The sequence below is a fragment of the Azolla caroliniana genome, unplaced genomic scaffold (genome assembly GCF_043228905.1).
Source record: "Azolla caroliniana isolate FFs.n. ecotype wild unplaced genomic scaffold, voAzoCaro1.0.p SCAF_6, whole genome shotgun sequence".
In the NCBI taxonomy this organism is placed as follows: Eukaryota; Viridiplantae; Streptophyta; class Polypodiopsida; order Salviniales; family Salviniaceae; genus Azolla; species Azolla caroliniana.
In genome coordinates this window covers 2,392,280-2,412,976 of record NW_028230441.1, presented here as the reverse complement: position 1 = coordinate 2,412,976, position 20,697 = coordinate 2,392,280, and the positions used below count along the sequence as shown (strand labels likewise).

General features: G+C 38.9%; 2 protein-coding genes across 2 annotated transcripts; one reads left to right on the top strand and one right to left on the bottom strand.

Annotated features, from left to right (window-relative positions):
* The first annotated feature begins 5,606 nt into the window (after positions 1 to 5,606).
* LOC147862549 (putative protein phosphatase 2C 80) lies at positions 5,607 to 11,024 on the top strand. The gene is made up of 4 exons (XM_087320976.1): positions 5,607 to 6,521; positions 7,167 to 7,488; positions 7,669 to 7,815; positions 10,372 to 11,024. Exons 1-4 carry the CDS (start codon positions 5,698 to 5,700, stop codon positions 10,666 to 10,668), a joined length of 1,590 nt encoding a protein of 529 aa, XP_087177102.1. The 5' UTR covers positions 5,607 to 5,697; the 3' UTR covers positions 10,669 to 11,024.
* Positions 11,025 to 14,399: 3,375 nt separating this feature from the next.
* LOC147862548 (root phototropism protein 3-like) lies at positions 14,400 to 20,418 on the bottom strand. Its single transcript, XM_087321245.1, has 4 exons — positions 20,066 to 20,418; positions 19,881 to 19,950; positions 17,951 to 19,756; positions 14,400 to 15,186 (listed from the first exon to the last, which is right to left on the bottom strand). The coding sequence occupies exons 1-4, from the start codon at positions 20,206 to 20,208 to the stop codon at positions 14,473 to 14,475; spliced, it is 2,733 nt and encodes a 910-aa protein (XP_087177371.1). The 5' UTR covers positions 20,209 to 20,418; the 3' UTR covers positions 14,400 to 14,472.
* Between the last annotated feature and the right edge of the window lie 279 nt (positions 20,419 to 20,697).

The window sequence follows — 20,697 nt, the reverse complement described above, 5'->3', positions numbered from 1 at the left end:
ATTGATTTGGCTTTTGTTTAGAGAGAAGTTTATGTTTAGAGAGGAGTATATGTTTAGAGAGGAGCTTATTAGTTTTTTTCCTTACCCTAAGCACATAACTTAGAGAGCCCTATCTAGACCTTAAGCCATGAGTGAAGATTCACCGTTCTCGATTGAAGAATATTGTTTGTCATCAGACCCATCGTTTTCTACTGAAGAGTATTGTTTGTCAACAGAGTCACCATATTCGATTGAAGAATATTGTTTGTCGACCGACTCACCATATTCTATCGAAGAATATTGTCTGAGCTCATCTACAGGGAATGTAAATAATGACACATGTGAAGAGTTCTCTATTGAAGAATACGATATTAATAAAGATACCGAGAATGAAGGAAGTGCCCAGGAAACATTGAATAACATTGGCGATGGTCACAACAGAGAATTAGACTGTAACGAGGTTACACCAACCTCTATGCAGGAAGAGAAATCTGGGAGCCCTATGCATATTAGAAGAATCCCACGAAGAATTCGTCTGGCTAGATTTGTTCGTTTAGGGTTGGTTGCAGCTTATCTCCTGTGCAAGACCCCGCTCGGCGCGACGAGCCCAAGAGCTCCCCGACGGCGGCTTGACAGCAGACGGCTGTTGTAAACTATCCTGGTCCAGCTCGAAGTCGGGAGTGTATTCTTCTTATATATATATATACATATACGTTTGCGTCTTTCTGTGTATATTGGCGTCTTGTTGGTGTCGGGTGCTCCCCTCCTTCCCTGCGTTTCCTGTACAAGAGGGTGTGTGTGTGTGTGTGTGTGTGCGTGTGTGTGTGTGTGTGTGTGTGCGCGTGTGAGTCAGTGTCAAGCACACTCTCTCACTCCCTCTCTCCCTTCGGCTGCTCCCGGTCCGTTTCAGGGGTGCCCCAGAAACGGTGAAGTGCGACTTCCTACGCTTCGTCGCTCCCTAGTCCAAGACCCCTGTGGTCCCGCCTTTCTCCACACACGCGCGTAACAACGCGACAGCGTGCCATGTGTTACCGGCCGGCAAAGAAGGCTTAAGGAGGTCCAAACCAGAGTGTGAAAGGAATAGTTATTCGGGAACTATTGTAATTAGTAGTCTTAATATATACATATTATTATATAAAAAGATGTGGACGGACAGACCGGAATCGGTATGCCGATCCGGATCCGGAACGATTCCGTAAAGGTGCCGTTTGGCACCGTTTTGTATTTCGAACCGGAGACCTATATAAAGGCCCGGTTACAATGTAATGAGGAACGAATAATTAATAAAGTTTATTGTCTTAATCTTCAAGTGTTGATTACCGTTCTGTATTTATTGTTATATCTTACGCGTGTTAATTACGGATGGCTAAGTAATCGATTAAGGTCTAATTAAGCATTGTGTCGTAAGTCATTCTACCGTACCACCCTTTGGTGACGTGTCTTAAGTGGACACCCTGTGTTAGGCTGTTGTCCGGCCCTAGCAATAACAAACCACATGATGAACCACGAGGAGTGGTTCTCATTTCTGGAAAAGCAGGAGCAATCGGGAGTTGTCGAGATTGGAGATGACACTCCTCACCCGATCGTGAATGTCGGAGAAGTTCCCTTGAGTCATGTCAAACAAAAAAGGAAGCTTATGAACGTGCTTCATGTCTCGACAATCACAAAGAACCTGGTGTCGGTTGGGCAAATCATCGACCAGGGGATGCAAGTGCAGTTTACGCACCTCGGGACGGGAGGATGTTCATCCTCGACACCAACAACGTCGGCACCGCTTTATTTGCAAAGGGTCCAAAGGTTGAGTCTGATATCGACTTATGGCACAAGTAGATCTGCCATGTCAACTATCAAAGGCTTCAAAACCTGCAATCGGAGTAGGTTGTTTTCGGATTGCCGAAAATGAGTGACCGGAAGGCCCAATTTTGTGAAGCATGCCAGCTCGGGAAGCAACACCAGTTTCCATTCCCCACCATAAGAAACTGGAGCCATAACAAGCTCGACTTGATACATTCTGATGTTTGGGGACCAAAACAAAACGCGTCTTGGTGGGAGCCGATATTTCGTCTCCTTCATCGACGACTACAGCCAGTACACTTGGATCTATCTTATTGAGAAGAAAAGCAAAGTCTTCGACTATTTCCGGAACCTACAAAGTCTTGTTGGACGGGAAACGGAGAGAAAGATCAAGTGCCTACGGTCGGATGGCGGAAGAGAATACTTTTCCAACCAGTTCAACAATTATTTGCAGCAGAACAAAATTCAGAGGGAATTCAATTGCCGATACACACCGGAACAAAACAATGTGGCCGAAAGAAAGAATTGGTCGATCGTCGAGGCGGCACAGGCAATGCTGGAAGAGGAAGAGCATGCCCAAGTTCTACTAGGCCGAAGCAGTCCGAATGGCCGTTTACAACCAAAACCGGATCGAGGATAAGGTGTCAACCCATGAGCTATATTTCGGGCGCAAGCCGAATTTAAGGCACCTTAAGATATTCAATAGCATTGCCTATGTGCATGTACCGGATGAGAAGCGGAGGAAGCTGGACCCAAAGTCGAAGAAGTGCATATTGGTCGGCTACTCTCATGAGCAGAAGGGGTACAAGTGCTACAACCCCCGAACAAAGACAGTCTGAGTAAGCCGAGATGTCAAGTTTGACGAGTCGGCATCATGGTAATCAATGAACCAGTCTAGTTATTTCTATGGCAATTTATGCCTGAACTCTATAATGATTTGTAAGACCTCTTATATTTGTATAGGTTCATCTAACATTATTTATAATAAATATCCTTATGTAGTATAGTAGTGAGACGTGGACGTCTACTATGTTAATAAATGCGAACATGGATACAAATGGCGAATGCCGTCAAGAATGTACAATGGGATTGTGGCAAGAATGTGTGTAGTGAGTGGACTAGATAAACAATGTGTGGCAAGCAAACTCAAATGTTGTACAAAGCATGTACTTAACACCCCTTCCCATAGCCATGATCTCATTGGAAGTGATATGGCGTCAAGAATGAGGAGCATGTGTGACTTTTGTAGCTTGACTTGAAAATTTTCATAAGAAGACACTTTTGGACATTTTCAAACTCCTTTTGAGTGAACTCAATGATTGGTGGAAACCTCAAGCCCGAGGTATTTGAACCTTTCTACACTTTCAAATGGCTCATTATCGGATACATTGTATGGTTTATCTCTATGTTGAGTCTTGACAAGTATAACCTTCATTTTAAAGCTATCGACACTAAATTACTCCCACATAAATGTTTTCCAATACATCCATAAGCTTTTCGGCATCATCTAAAGTATTTGCAAATAAGACTACATTATACTGAATAACGAAATCATGATAACTAAATACCCAATGGTAACTTCTTCAAGGCCTACTTGCTTTAGAAACTCATCGAACACTTGTTGCAGTATTCATCAATACATAAATCAAAGAGAGTTACTCATCCTTGATAGTAGAGAAAAAATTTCGAAATTCTATCTCCAATACACACATGGTATATCGCGTTTTCCCATATTTGAGATACAAATTCATTTGATACCTTGAGTTCTTCCATGCATTTGCAAAGATGCTCATGGGGCATCATAATAAAAAAATCTTTAAATATTAGCCACATGGTGGATGATTATACCATGATTGATCAACTAACAATCAACATCAGATACATGAGGGGGGCCTTGGTTTAGATAGCAAATTCTAAGTGTGATTGATATAAAACCTTAAACTTCAGTGTCAGCCTCCCATTAGTCAGTCAGTATGACTCTGCTCTAGTCATACGAGATCTTGATGGAGTTGGAGGACAAGGATGAGTACGAAGTCAAAGAAATTCTAGATTTGAAAAATATACGATGACAATTGTGTTAGTCGTTCTTGTACAAAGGCTACTCATTATTAGAAGGCACTTGGAAACAATGCAACCTTATGACTTTCATCTCCATTTTCCCTATAAACCCACTCCTTTTGGAAGATGTCAATAGATGAGGAAGTGATATCACGTCCACTAATGAGTGATGAGTCATATGGTATATGGGATTATTGATGTTATAAGGGGTATTTTAAAGCCTGGAAAGGATATTGTAGAATATTTACTCGAGTTGATAATTGCAACTCGTGAGGTGGCATGTGTGGTCACGGGTCATATGTCTAATTGTATAAAAGTGGGGATTTCACTCATTGATGTCAAAGAGATCAACATTGGTCATCGGATATAATCATGGCCCTTATATTTTGAATATTGTCTATTGAGCTTTATTTTCCAACAAATGGTGAACATGATTTGTTTTTTATGAAATCATCGTTTTAGCAAGGTGATGGATGGGGTCAATAGAAGCTCAAGGAAAGTAGGTGGACGTGAAATTCAAAGGAAAGTAGACATTGTGCACTAAAGCACTAAGTGAAAGTAGAACTATCTTGGGTGGATGTGAAATTCAAAGGAAAGTAGACATTATGTTCTAAAGCACTAAGTGAAAGCATTGCCTTTATATACACTGCGTAAGACGCTTTCAACGTCCCCACAAATAATTGCTCTGCAGTGAGTTGCATGAAATTCGAAAATCCAGACATGATGGTGTAGCTCATGCTTTTGCGAGTGAAAACACGACATTCATCGTAAAAAAAATAAGATAGAAAAACTCTTCTTAATTCTAGTGCGAGATGTTGCACATTAACCAGAAGAGGGAAATTAACGAGGGCATGTTAGCGTAGCTCAAAAGCTTTGCAGGATCAGGTGTCGAGCGACAATTGCATTTCATCGAGAACAATTAAATCAAAACATGGGAAAAAGTAAGTCTTCATAAGTCTGGTGCGAGGGAAGGTTAAGAAGAGAGAGACTTTGGACTCTTGGCTTCAACTGAATTGGCGTTGACATTCATTCATTCATTCAGAGAGCTCAAAGGAGGAGGAGGCAATGAGGGAGGGAGGGGGGGGGGGGGGGGGGGGGGTTGCTGGCCACACGTTGGGGGTGGGGTGGGGGATGATGAGGGCCCATGACGAGACCCCCCGGGTCAAAATGGCATTACATTTGGGGCAACGAAGACCCCCCCCCCCCGTATCTATCTATCTATCTATCTGGGGGTGGGTGCACAGGGCAAGGCCCACCAAGGCTCCGGTGGCCAAAACTTTCCTCAATTTATATATATAGCCAATAAGAGAGAGAGTATGTATGGAGGATGATGGCACACGTTTTGTTTAGTTTATGAGAACATATATCACTATGTATGTATGTATGTATGTATGTATGTATGTATGTATGTATGTATGTATGTATGTATGTATGTATGAGAGGGGCAGGGGCAGGGGCAGAGGCAGGAACAGGGGAGGGCAGGGTATTTGTATTATTATTATTCGTAGTAGTAGTATGTAATATGTATATTATGTACATATAATGATATACATATGTATGTATACATATATATAGGTGAACAACAACAAACAAAATTTCTACACGTTGTCTCTGTGTCCTCCTTTTCCTCCTCTCTGTTTCTTCTTCTTCATCATCATCACGATTCACAACACAGAAAAGGGACAGCAGCTATGGATCCCCCCCATCCTCTTCTCTTCTCTTCTCTGCCCCTTGAATTAACATTTTGAAGATCACATTAATAAGAAAAGAAAGAAGGATACCCAGGCCCACTTTTCATCACCATGATCATGCCCCCCCTCTGCCCTTGCTTTGTTTAAAAACGATTCTCGCCCCCCTTAAAACCTGATGAGCAGATTCAAGACCTTAATCAAGAAATCCAGCAACTCCCTCTTTCTCACCAAGTTTTCTTCCCATTACACTTTCTCCCCCGGCTCATTCAAGAGCAATTTTCAGTTCGATTCTTCGTGGAAATTTCCGGGTAGAAAATCATCGTCTTCCTCTGAAAGTAGCGACTCTTCAGGTAAGCCCTTTTCGTTATCGGATGCAATTTCTCGTGTTTTCGCTACCCCTTCTGTACATGGCCAAGTCTTGCAATGCTTTGGGTTCTCGACTTTTTTCCAACTCCATTTGGAGGAGAAGAAACGGGCAGGTGTGAAACCAGCCCTGATCGTCAACAATCCTTCAAATGTCTCCTCTATCTTGCAATGTGGCGTAACCAGTAGCGGACAAAAGATTCATAAACTTGATGCAAGGTTCCACCATACAATGTGTATAGAAGAAATCGAACCCGAATATGCAACAACTTTCGCAATCATCGGGTTGTCAAAATCACATAAGAACTCGATATGGAAAGAGGGTTCACAAAACTTTGATGTGGAGCTAGGTATGAGGTTTGGGATGGTGAAGGGATGTGAATTTGAAGAGGCGGACGATGTAGAAAATGTAGAAGAATGTAAGGTTGAACTTTATGATGTTGAGCTCTTAGGGTCCGCAAGAGCAACTTTCAAATTTCTATATGCTCAGCCATATCTATCGTCCATCAATGGTTTGCTCCAAAATGCTGTTCAATGCATTAATTATGGAGTCAATGCTCTCAAGCAACTGGATTCGCTATTTGAGTCTTCTCCACTCAATGTCGTCTCGGTCATCCGGAAGAAAGCTTCAACCAGGTTTGTGTTATTTACTTGGGGCATTCATGTAAACCTCCTTCCATATCAATTACGTTTCAATTCCTATAAAGAAAGCAGATTACTGTGTTTTTTCAAGAAACAAAACTGCACTGTTTTATGCAATTTCTCTCCTCTGAAGGCGCTACATCTGGATTTTTCATGAAGAAAATGCGCTGTTCACTATTGAATCCTGTGTATGTCCCTCAATAAAATGGACTTTTGTTCATGATCTTGTTTGAAATATGATGTCTATAACCATTCAGTTGCATTTTTTCCATGAATCAAATTCACCCTTTTCTATTGAAATTGTGTTAGACCCTTTTTATCTAAAGCTTCTGTCAAATAGGATGATTAGAAAGAACCCATTGTTTATGGTCTTTTTATAAATAAAGAAGCAGCCTTTTTCAGCTCAATCTGAAACATGTACCCTTTTAAAGAGATTTTATATGTACATGGTGTGTAAACAAAGGACTTTTAAAAACGCTTCCATTGAACTCATGTACTATGTAACATGTTTATGCGTGAACCCTCACAAGGTTATTCTTCACATTTCTATGTTTGTGTAAAATTTATTCTAGTTTTAATATCACAGCTTGCCCAGAAAACCTTTCTTGATTATCAACTTGATCTTTATATGCACTGTAGAAGTTTAAATAGCAAGGGTTTGCGGCTTTTCTCTGGCGCATGTTATTTTCCTCATCCTGATAAGGAATTTTCGGGAGGAGAAGATGCCTATTTCATTTGCCCCGATAAACAAGTAATTGGTGTAGCTGATGGAGTGGGGGCATGGGCCGATATGGGGGTTGATGCTGGGGAATATGCTCGACGACTCATGAGCGAATCATTAATTGCTGCTCTAGAAGAGCCTATGGGTTGTGTGGATACCGCTCGTGTTCTGAAGAAAGCTCATTCCAAAACCACTTGTAGGGGATCATCTACGGCTTGCATACTTGCTCTCTCGGATTATGTAAGATACTTTCTTATGCACATAAGAAAGTGTTAGTGCTTTCTTGTGCAATATGACTTCATACCTCAAGGCCCAAAGTATTTAGTTTGCACTGGCCACATTATTCACTGTGATATTTTAACAAATATCAATTCATGTAATGAATATGATAGTGAGATGAGATACAAGTCTTTTTTACAGGGTTTACAAGCAGTAAATGTGGGAGATAGTGGGTTTCTTGTTCTGAGAAATGGGCATCTGGTCTTTAAGTCTCCTGTACAACAGCATACTTTCAATCTACCTTATCAGCTGGAAAGCCATGGTGGCGATCCTGTATCTTCCGCTGAGGTTTGTCTCCACGTGAGCTTACTGTTGTATTTTCTCTTTGTTGAAAGTCCTACCATTTGCTATTTAAAAGAAAATCGGTTTATGTTCAGTTCACAAACATCTGTCAGAATTGGCCTCATCTTAATTATTTATGTGTGCAATTTATAAATCATGTGATCATATTTGGACACACATATATATATATATATTTTATGTGAAACACTGCTCTGTTTCTCTTAGCGATGCGTCTTGTTAAACATGGTTTTATATTGGGTGCACAAAACATCTGCGAGAGTAGGCCTTGCCTAAATATATTTATCTGTGCATATTATGTGATCAAACTATGGAAAACATGTGCATATGTTTTTCCGTCAGTAGGTCCCTTCCAATAGGAATCTTAGACCGAAGTAGATCAAGAGCTTAGGAGAGAGTAAGCATATTTTTCAAAAGGATGAAGAAGCTTTTGTAAGCTTGAAGTAGCAGGGGAATTTAAAAACCAAAGGAAGATATTGATTTAAAAGAAAATATCAGAGCTATAGGCTAGTGGTTTTAGGGCCGTATAAGCATATTCTGCACAGATTGTAACTGTGTTAGATATTGGCACTTGTTGTGGACTGTATCATGGACATACAATGGAATGACTGGCGAGACTAGAGAAAATGGAGGAGAGTGGTGGACTAAAGTAAGGGGCACTGAATGATTTGGCTTGGGATATTATGTTTGGACCTTGAAGAGCAAAGAGTTCAGTAAGAGGAAATATGTTTCCTTCTTTGGGAAGCTTCCCAGAGTATGCTCTTAAGTCTTTGATTCTGAGTATCTGATTGTTATACATGGACATAATCATACATATCATGTTAGTGGTTATACATACACATGAATAGAATGCAACCGTTTTTTTCCTTATTTCATACTTTAGTGTAATGTAATGGGTATCACAAGAATGTGAATTTGCACTGCTTTACTAAGTTTAAGGTCTTGGAACCCAAAGTACCTTAAACGTTTTGGGTTATGTTGGGCACGATGTCTGCAACATTTAGGTGCACCCTCAAGAAGATGTCAAGAACATAGGGCAAGATCAAGACCAAGACTTAAGAAAAGTTAAATTTGAATGGTCTCAGACTAAACTCTCACTAAATGAAATACTTGACCAAACCTACTTCTAGAACCACATGTCTTGAAAATTAATTAAGAAGGATGGGTGGCAATGCCAGAAATGGCAAGTTGATAAAGGTGAAATGCCTCAAAGTAGGTAGACTCTTCCATCCTTTCTACATCCCTCATGGCAAATGGAAAAGCATCTACATGGAGTTTGCCAGGCTCTTCACTATTCGTGGATATAATGCCTTCCAGGTTACACACACAAAGATGTGCAAGGATGTATGGTTTGCCAACCAATGTTGTTTGTGATCACAATCAAATCTTGAAGAATTACCACTTTTTGAGAGTGATGGCTAGATTGACTTAGAAAATTGCACACTGGAAGATATGGAAGGAATATATATGAGCAAATTTCAGGCAAACTTCCACTTGTCTATTTTAGAATTGGCCGAAATAGCAGTCGGCATATTTCTGACTCTAGGGAATCTAGTTCCTTTATGTAGATGTATAGCTGGCTATATGGTATCAACCTGCCGAATGGATTGCATTTCTGATTGCTTTTCTAAGAGCATTCTGCATCTCAAGCAATGAACCCACAGAAATTGTGTTCGTACCTTTAGTTTTTCTGTGTCAGATGATCAGACTCCATCGATATGAAGATGCTTTTCTGGAATGGTCATGTTTGTCCATGGGATAAAGGGCTGGAGTGAGTGATGTACATGAAGGTGCAGACATATCTCCCTTGCAGAGAGATGGGGACATGATAGTTGCAAATTACCATTGCACAGTGGTTATGTCACACTCAGTATGCATACCACACAAGGGAATATATGAACAAGGGGACGTTGCATACCATTTCCTTGAAGAACTATAACAAAAAATAAGTCATTTGAAATAAGTCATATCATTTTTATATTTGAAATGCTTCGCAGATTTGAAGTTAAGATTTATAATATGCTTATGTAGTAAGAGGTGGTGTTACACATAAACATGGAGACATTTATTCTTGCTCTAAATTTCTTATTGATCTCAACGAACCATTCCATATAGTTCCTGTTAATTCTAGAACATTTTATGTCTGGACTCTATCATGATTTTTAAGACCACTTCCATCTGTATATGTTGGCCTGTTATTTGTTGGAATGGACTCCTTCTCTTTAATATTATGTATAGGGATAGGAAAACTCAGAATTAGAGAGGGAAGGTTATGAAAATCACTCATACATAACATGCATCCATCCATCCATCCACACATGCATCCATACATACATAAATACATGCATTCATCCATCCACACATACATACATAAATACATTCATCCATCCATCCATCCATCCATACATGCATGCATACATCCATCCAGCCATATGTTCGTCCTTCAATTTGTCCATTGGTACGTATGGATGTATATGTGTGTAATATCAATAGATAAATATTTTGCCAATAAGCTCATCTTCTCTATGCAACATTTGGCTACAGCTATTTGTTGTCGATGTTGCCGAGGGCGATGTGATTGTTGCAGGCACCGATGGGCTGTTTGATAACTTGTATGCTACAGAGATGGCAGCAATAGTTTTGCAATCCACCATATGCGGCCTTAGTCCAGATATCACCGCCCAGAAGATTGCATATATGGCGAGGGAACATGCAAAGGATCGACATCGACAAACACCTTTCTCAGCCGCTGCCCAAGATGCTGGTTTTCATTTCTCCGGTGGGAAAATGGATGATATTACTGTAGTTGTCTCCTATGTCACTGATTGTACATTTCCGTGAAGATCTATATTTTTATAGCTCTTGTTATCGTGTATTTTATTTGAGTTTTGTGCAGCAAAACCTTTCACATAGAATGGATGGAAACACCCTTTCCATTTCGAGGTTAACTTCATTTAAATATTTCGAGGTTAAAACTTCAACTTGTAACCTTTCAATATTTTGTATTGGTGTGGGCCTATAAAGACAACACACAGTAGGAGAGGGGAAAATCCCTGAACTTCACCTTGAAGGTTGTAATTTTGTTGTAAAATTACAAAGATATCCAGCCCTCTACATAGGGAATAACTACAGGTTGTAGGTAATAAAGAACATGCCTTTGAGGAATCATTTCTTCAATAAATTTTGTTATTTTTGGATGCGATAGTATTTATTAGTTACAACTTACAATGATAAATGATTTTTACTGATTTCCAATGTTCTTTCGCCTAATAATGGAGAGGTTTGATGTTTTTCATGGATATGCTTTTGTAAGTCTATATTTTTCATATAATATGTGGAACCACTAGTCCTAGAGCATCAAATGAAGATGTTTGGATTCCAACAAGAATGGTTATTATTGGATGGGAAAACATCCTTCAACCATCAGACAGATAGACTTCATCACTTGTTTAGGGCAAAAAATGCACAATCAATAAGTTTCCTCACACGTGTCTCGAATAGATTATTTATCAATGAGGGGGCCAAATTTCACATATGGGACAAAATAAACATGCATTGTTTGGGACTCCTTCAAAGGGGGTTCATACTCTCTAATAAAAAGTCTTTATGTGAAAATAATCCACATATGTTGTTCACCCTTCTTGGTGGAGAGAGAGAGAGAGAGAGAGAGAGAGAGAGAGGGAGGGAGCCTAGATGGATGTAGCTCAGTTGGTAAGTTTGCCCTATGGAGACTAGGAGATCATGGGTTCAACCCCTACATTTGACAGTGGCATCTAGTTTACTAAGAGATATACATGAAGTAATAGAGAGGTGAGAGATTGGATTTCGAACGGAAGATATAGTGCTAATATTGTAACAAATTATCACTAGGTTGAGCTAATTATGATAAGAGAGAGAGTACCCATAGGTTTATTCAATGAACTATTGCTCATACAACTTGAAGTATTTATCAAAGTTTCGACAAGTTTTGACCATTGTTATTTGAGATCTACATGATGGGTTTTTAAATAGCATGTTCAAAATGGTTCAAAGGATGAGATAGAGATCATATTCCAATTCTAGTCCAACAACTTACCTTTTAGGTAAACTAATTACAATTAAAAGAATGAGAGAAAGAAGAATTCATTTTTATTATTGCTATGTGTGTGCACGTGTGTAATGACACAAAGACAAGACTTAGAAAGTTTTTGGAAAGAGCTTTGTAACAAGACCACAAGCTCAAATTGGTAGTTGAGGTAGTTAGCATTAATGGAAACAAGGAACCCTCCATTGTCATTCACACACCTACTCAAAAAAATTTGTGGGATGCATATCGTGTTTTTCATCAATTCTCTTTCTCTTCAATTGGGTGAATCTTGTTTTCTCTTATATTCATGGAAAATCTCTTTTATCTTCGTTCAATATGACATCAAGAATAGGGGACATGAACATTAATTCATCTCAATTCATGGGGGGGCATTGGTATGTAAACAATTGCTTCATAAAAGTGCACTATTATGTTAGAATTTAATTGTTTAAGTGAAGAATTCAGGAACTCCAAAAGGCTTAATGGTGTTGAGAAAATGAGTTAAAGAAATACATATAGACCTCATCACAGTTGATGGGGGGGATATTGGTATGGAAACAATTGCTTCATAAAAGTTAGAATTTGGAGCTCCCCAATATAATGTTAGAATTTAGTTGTTTAAGTGAAGAATTGGGGAGCTCCAAAAGGTTGAAGGGTGTTGAACAAATACATATAGACGGCATCATGAAAACAAACTTAAATCGTATTGCAATAGTCATATGTGAGGTTCGAACTTATAACCTCACATATCAACCAACAAATGTGAACCTTTAGGATAAAAATATGTATAATATTACTAAAAATCTCTATAATATTATGTTGTAGAAATCATCATTATATTAATGTTTCATGCAATATTACATACATCCTGACTTAAACGAGCAACATTGATGCCATGCATTACACTTCTACCCACTACTCATGATACTACTTGTCAAAGTAGTTCAAGAACAAGGATAACTCTCGTAATAAAGCTGCTTGGCAACAACAATTTAGAGATATAGTATTTAATCATACAATTTGAACTCAATTCATTGGTTTAGGTTGTAAATCCATCAAATTCTTGAGGTTTTCGTGAGTTTGGAGAACCTAAACAAAAGGTTTCCATAGACAACCCTAGGGATGTGCTGCATAAAAACTCATATGCAATTTTGGAGAATGCTTTGACAAGTTTTTTACCAACAACACTTCGTATGATGTGGGGTCTTCAAACCACTTCCTTATTTGTATGTATAAATCATTAAGTGGCAAGTCCATATTACACTTCAACTCTTCTATTTTGCTTAAATCTCACTTTGATGCTCTCATGGAGCAAATTTTGGTGAAGATTTTGCAACAAGTGGATAACAAGGGATTAGAAGCATGGGATACAACTTTACCAAACATTAAGATCTTTTACCGTATGTATGGGTTAGCTGATGCCCAACGACAAAGGGCTTTTTTCCATTAATTCTTATAATCTCTAGGTGTAATGCATTATTAATATATACACCATTAGGTGATGAGCTCTTGGATATCCAAAGTCAATGCCAATGTCAACATAAGCTATTGTTATACTAAATGCAACAACTTAGGGATATGCTTAGATAATCAATGTAAATCTCATTTGTTTTTTTAAAACACTATTTCCTACATATATGTACTCAATCTAATGTGGTGCACGTGAAGGGGACGGACTTATAGTTGATCTAGCCAAATATTAACAAGATCACCCTAAACCATTTGAAAGCAATGGTAGAGTTGTGACAATCTTCCAAATTTAATTTTAGAAATTGGCATCTAGACTGCAAAGGACTGGGACTTTACATCACTAATTCCAAGCTCTTCAACGTGCTCAATTGGGTATATATGTCAAAAGGAATCAGACTTTACACTTGTTAAAAAACAACAACACATATCAAAACATCTCAATTGGTAAAGGTATCAATACATTACATCAGTTAGACAAAGCCTTTGGTGTTCAGTTTAGGTGCTCATGTCTAAAATATCATTGACAAGGCTTGGTGCTCTATGAACAAAATGTACGTTTACAAAAAGGGGTCACATACAAGACCTCTTATTTGTCACATTCCCCCAAAGTATCTTTCTCGGTAATGAAGCTTTGTCTATACTTGGCCCACATGTTTTATTTCCCCTAAAGTTGTCCACATTTCTTGATAGGATGAAAGGCTTTTTGAAAGAAAAATGGATGTAGTGGACAATATCCAAGCGACATGACTAGGCAAGTATAACATGGATGAGGGAGTTTTTATAAGTCCATATGAATGTCATTCCGGAAGAAATCATTTCAAGGCTACTACTACAATGAAACATCCCATTGTGGAAATGTACCAATATTTTATGCCACATTGTTATGAAGGAACTACGTTGAGGATAATACATGAATGAAATACAAGATAAATAACCATTTAGAATGACTTGAAAAAGTCACATCGAAATGTTTGTGAGTTATGGAATCACTTGAAAAAGTCCCCAAACCAAGTGCAAGTTCATATGTACATAAATATATGGAATGGAAGAAAAGTTTTAATCAAAAACCATAGGATTTAAGAACTTTACATACATGGTGAACATAATGTCTATGACATAGAATTTCTTCGTCTACGTCCAAAGCGTTGATTCGAGGTACATGATTCATGATTGAAATTATTGTTAGTGGAATCAGAATCGATGGAAATGCGGGATGTAAACAAATGTCCAAGTTTACGAAGTCCATTGCTAATACCACTCATACGACGGCCTCCATTACTGGACATTGGCCGTGGCATGTTAAGCTGGCGACGACTCACGGATGGACTAGTGTGTGAAACCACAACACCTCGGTCAGTCACATTGTCGTTAGACTTATGAATGTTGCTTAGTGTCGAGCCTTGGAAGATGAGTCGTTGGAGAGCCACATAATCAGCTGAGAGTTCAACATATTTAGCCTTGATGGACTCCACGTCAACCTTGAGAAGGTGGAGTTCAGTGGAGAGGGCATCACCATTGTGGTAGTAGGCACTATGAGTAGTGTTCACATTAGGTGAATGTGGATCGTAGATTACAGTGTCGTCCATGTTCTTGGTGTATGAGAGTGAACGTGTATGAACATTTTTCCCATCTGTATGGTCATGGCGAGTGACCATTGTAGCATTGTAGAGCTTCACGTGCTCATAAAAGAGGATTTGTATCACAAGACGTAGTGGTAACCGTTCGTTTTGCACTGCGTGCATGCAAGCATTCAATGATAACTTCTGGCAATTCATGACCCCACTCAATTGTCGTCGCTCGGTGTCCCCTATTGTTGGATGTGCCTACATGAGCAACAATATTGGTGATTCAATGTAATGACCTAGTCACACAATAAGCATAGCAATGATTTTCCAAAATTCTGAAAATGAGGAGCTTTTGTCACTTACGTTATTATCACAAAAACTTACGCAAAGTGTCTTTGAAAATGTAGGTAACTTTCCTGTGATTGCCTATGAAAGGTTTTGTTTCTCTTTTTCTAGAACATCCATCAGAACTACTTTTTGAGAACATTATCATGAAAGGCAATACAACATTTTGATGTGTGTAGTAACCTTCCTATGAGGGTTGAATGGGCTACTAGGGCTTATGAAAATGTTGATAACCCTCCTAATAATAGTTTGAGTAATTTGGTAATGTTGTTGAAACTTGAAACCATCACCATTTCTAATCCAAAATTAGTCAAACTAAAAATGTTTAAAATTTTGGGAATCTTGATGAACTTCGAGGCATTTTATTCCTATCTACAGTGAATGGAAAGCTTGACTAGGACATGGCTGATCAGTTCACCGTTACTTGGGAATTTACTATTTGATTGGACAGTTACAACCACAAAAGGGCATATGTAAGGGCATTGATAACAAGGAAGCAATGTTACAAAAGTAGAATAAACTTTTCCAAAAGCAAAGAATCATAAAGTAATAATTGTGAGGCATGATTGTCAAAATTGGTCGACTTGGCATGTGGAAGAAGCCTTCACATCCCAATGGATATGGACATATTGTTATGTGGCACTAAAAGTTTTTCAAAAAGCATTTAGGTTCTAGACCATTCCCTTTCTCGTGTTCAACATTGTTTCTTTATTTTGTTTTGCCTTATCTATATATACTCCTTTGCTAAATATTTGTACATCTTAGGCATGGTAAACGTATTTTGGTGTAGTCCTTTTTCTTGATGTTGGAAATGTTGAAAAGGAAGCTAATCTTAAAAAGTAACCAAACAAGCACAAAAACAAAGAAGTGACAAATTTCCGAAACATGGAAAACTTTTTTACATATGCAACAGACAATGCACCATAATATTTTCAAATCAGTTGTAAGTTAGAGGTATGCACAAATTGAAAAGGATATGCCTTTAGAATTGTGCTTGATTATAACAAACAACTACCACCATACAAGTTCCAAAGCCGAGGATGTGTATTTTCTTTTTTCCCAAGGTTGTATCAAGATTAACACATTTATTCTAACTTCTAAGAGTATCAACATTTGCAAAATACTTACAATAGAAAGTTGAACAAACAAATGTAAACAAACACACCCAAATATGAATAGAACTAAAAGATGTGTTGTCTAAGTTGAAGGTGTTGCTAGTTGGAAACTAGGTTACCTCTAAACTAAAGTATGTTAGTCCATACATAAAAAGGCTTGGATTTTGGATTAAATCTTATTCTAATATTATATATCTATCTTCACTTTTGAACATGACCCCATATTATTTTTAATTTTGACAACAACAAAATGATAAATTTAGCACCATTATTGGTCAATATTGACCACACAAAATGAACTTGTTTTACTTTTAGTTAGGATTTGTTTACGGGGAGATTAGAATATTGGTTTCTATTTTCAACGACACATACATAGATATATCATTCTAGTATAGGTTATACAAGTGTACGAAAAAATTAAACTTCACATGCGTCATAAAATATGTATTCATTATGACGAAAGTTATGATCTCAATATACAGTTAGGCATTATTAACATCTTTTCCTTTGTGGGTATTATATGCGAATACATTGTGGTACCCAATGGTATGACTACTCATCATTATGCATAACGTAATATAAAATTTTTGACATATTTGTCAAAATAGTGTTTGCATGTTTATTGATGTACCCTCATTAGTTGATGATTTTATCCAAATATTGTTTGCTACTCCATTAATCACCCAATAGCATTAGGATATTACTAATACCGTTAGTGTTAATCCAAATGCTAACTAAGGTCCATTGAAATTTCCAATACCATGCTTATCCATTATTATGTGTAGCATAATATAGTCGTTTGACATATTAGGTATTGGTTCGCTACCTTGTCCCTAATACTATGAGACAATATGTCAATGTTAATCAATGCTAAATTTGAATATTCATATCTTTTAGGAGCAGATTGTTAATGTGCATGACCTCTAAAATGTAAAGAGTCTTGCGTCATCGAAAAATAGTCAATGTCAATGTTGCCAAAGACAACATTCAAACTTTGATCTCAAACTAAGAATAAAGAGTTATTTACTGTGACCACAAAATGAAAGCCATTGCTCGAAACTTGAACAAACAACTGTAATGTTGCAAAAGCATTAGGTTCAATTTTGTCGATCTATATCCAATAAAGTTTCAATGCATCGATATGATTTTTGTGTGTGCATGTCATTGGAATATTGACTATAATTATCTATATTGAACCAATATTAACCTCACGACATTGTGCATAAACGTTTTCTAAGTGCAACATTATTGTGAAATATATAAAATCCCACACTAGGTTTGTTTCTCTTTCAAGTAGCTTGAACTAGACATCACAAGATAAGTCGGAAGGTATGTAGATGTGGCATGGACCTTAAGTACCTAGATGAGGTGAGAGACAAGTTTGTGGCCTCTTGATGCACTCAACTAAGTTAAATAGAGGGTACACAAGAGAAATTGTTGGGCAATATCCCATTCCCTACCCAGGTTTGGGTTGAGGAATGAGTACTTTGAGACTTATTTAATGGGGCCTTATATTAGCAAATAATTGGATTTAGTTCATTCACATGAGAGTAGAGTTTTACCTTCAAGTAAGTATCGATGGCACCATAGAGCCCATCATGGCAAGAGCGTGCGGTGTCAGGAAGCATCTCGGCAAGAACTCGGAGTTTAGAGATAGGGAGGTGTGTATCTCGGGCCACTTCCGCAAGGTAGTCATCCAAAAGTTTCCCAACCCGATTCAATTTCGAATACTTCGAGTCGCCCTCATGCCGGTCATGAGAATATTTGTCCACGGACATATTAATAGTAGTAGTAGTAGTAGTTGTTGTTGTTGTTGTTGTTGTTCTAGCATGGTCACTTGGAAACTCAAAGGTACTCCCGGGTGGATACCCCGGCATATCACCGCGTGTGCAAGGTTCCGGTATAGCACCATGGCCAGATTCCGCGCCATCATGCGTAAGGTGTGAAAGGAAGATCGTGACAAGCCGATGCACTAAGTCTACATCAAACATGATGTGATGAAGATACCTATCTCCTTCTTTGTCCCCCTCCAAAGAAACTAAATGACCCCCTAAATTAACCTCCCCTACCTTTGGAAGCCCACCATTGGTTAGTAGTAGAGATGGGATGAGCAAATCACCCACATTAGCTTCATCTAATTGCAACCCAACCCTTCTTTCCACTTCTTGTCTACACTCCTCACTCACACCTAACAGGTTCCCTATCCTTAGTAACTTTAGCAAGAACCCACAAGGCACTTTGTAGCTACATAAATCTTTCTCATTGGGCAGCAATCCTACTAGCCCTTCCACCATAGTTCTGTGCTTTAATCCCTGCAAATTACCACTGCTTTGAATTCTATATGGATGGTCTTTCTTCACCGAACTCGAAGCTTCTTTAGTTAATGAGCCATTAACTGAATAATGGGCATGATGACCATTGCCATTTGGTTCTATATTGAAACAAATCTTGTCATCTAATATCAATGCAGTTACCTCATGCTCCATGCATTGTGTGTCATGATCTTCTTCTTCTCCTTCTTCATAATCGTGATCGTGATCGATTAATCCAGGTACCCATTTCGATCCATATCTTACCACTGCTCCCCCAACTATGTCTGGCTTCATCCCTTTGGATTTGATTGCATTCATTACCTTCACAAAATAGGGTGGGGCCAATTCTAGTAGATCCTCAACCCACCAATCTTGAGGGACTTGATTGCCATTGCTCACCATCATCATGCTATGATTCCTGTATGCATCCTTCATCTTCTGCTTCTTCTGGTGATTCTTGTGATTAGTCTCACTAGCTTGATCCTCATTAGCATCATCATCATCATCATCATCATCATCATCATGAGGATTGGTAGAGGTAGTGTTTGTGGTGAATGTACTACCACTAGTGTAACAGCTGGATGAGAGATCCTCACCATTCTTAGATTCTGCCCTGGCTTTGGTGTACGCCAACGCGAGGCCTCTAGGGTCGGTGCACGCCTTCCAGGCGACCGACTCGCTGCACCGCCTCACAATGTGTAGCTTCTCGGCCCACGCCCCGAGAGTCGGGTCACACGGCGGCCGGCCGAGGCTCCGCAGCACGGTGATGGAGTCCTTCCACGATGCGAGGACTACGAAGCTGAGGAAGGCCTCGGTCTTCGAGATGAGGTTGCCTTCCCCGAGGTCCTCGGTCATCTCCAGGTACTCCGAAGCGCACCTCAGTGCCGCTATGTTGGCGGGCGTGAGGTCGACCGAGACCCCGTAGCAGAACTTGGAGGCCATTATGAAGGCCTCTGGCCCGCCCGGCATGTCCGGCAGCCGGATGTGGTCTTTCTGGGTGTCCCGCGATTCGAACACGAGACGGTTGAGCCGGCCGCTCCGAGAGAGTAGAGGGAACTGCCAAAAAGAAAATTTGTATTGTGGCAGTTTTTTCCGTTAAGAAACAGGGAGATGTGAAATCTTTTTAACTGTTTATAATTCATTCATTTTAATTTTCTTTACACATGATTTTGTCTGATACCTTGTGCAGATTGAAGCTTATGTCTCCAACTTCCACTACCAGATCACTCTGCAGCTCTGTAGCCACAAACCTATACACACACACACACACACACACACACACACACACACAGAAGTATGTAAAAATGTTGCTTGATCAAAAAGAAAGAATGAAGTAGCCACTGATTGCTAACTGATGATTTTTACCAAGCTCTACCATTCCTTTGGAAACCATCTGCAGCTGCAGCTGATCTTGCAGGCATCTGTTTTGGGCTCATCATGTAGCTCTTCATTTTGTTATTACTACTACTATTCATATGGTGATGATGATGATGATGATTTGAACTCATATTAAAATTTTGGTCACCATTCTTCTGATTCTTACAATCATTAGCAATGAGAGATTAAGAGGGGATCAATGCTGAGATTAGAAGGGAGTAATGGGAATTAATGGAATGATTAAGAGAGCTGAATGTTGAGATTAGAAAGGGTATCGGTGTGATTGTCAGGAATTAGTGGCAGGATTAAGTAAGAGGGATGAAGATTGCGAGAATCTCAAAGAGTGTGGATTAATTTAAAATTTTAAAAGGAGATGGGCATTAATGGTTGTGATTAAAGGGGGGGGGGGGCTTAATTCTCAGATCAAAGAGGGGGATTGATGAGAGATTAAGAGGGATAAAACATGTCTTTGAGAAGAAGAACAAATAAATCCACTTCAATATATACTACCTTACCATATATATGTTATATTAGGTTATCTATCTTCATTCAATAAATTAATGAAAATAATAGGAAATCTACTTTTTATGGAAATTTACAAAACTAGGCCCGTTTTATGA

Coding starts and splice junctions, on each gene's coding strand:
- LOC147862548 (XM_087321245.1), bottom strand. CDS start 20,208: ATGAGTTCAAATCATCATCATCATCATCACCATATGAATAGTAGTAGT. Junction 19,951..20,065: donor CAAAGGAATGGTAGAGCTTG/GTAAAAATCATC, acceptor GTGTGTGTATAG/GTTTGTGGCTACAGAGCTGC. Junction 15,187..17,950: donor CCATCGATACTTACTTGAAG/GTAAAACTCTAC, acceptor TTGCTCATGTAG/GCACATCCAACAATAGGGGA.
- LOC147862549 (XM_087320976.1), top strand. CDS start 5,698: ATGAGCAGATTCAAGACCTTAATCAAGAAATCCAGCAACTCCCTCTTT. Junction 6,522..7,166: donor CGGAAGAAAGCTTCAACCAG/GTTTGTGTTATT, acceptor TATGCACTGTAG/AAGTTTAAATAGCAAGGGTT. Junction 7,489..7,668: donor TACTTGCTCTCTCGGATTAT/GTAAGATACTTT, acceptor TCTTTTTTACAG/GGTTTACAAGCAGTAAATGT.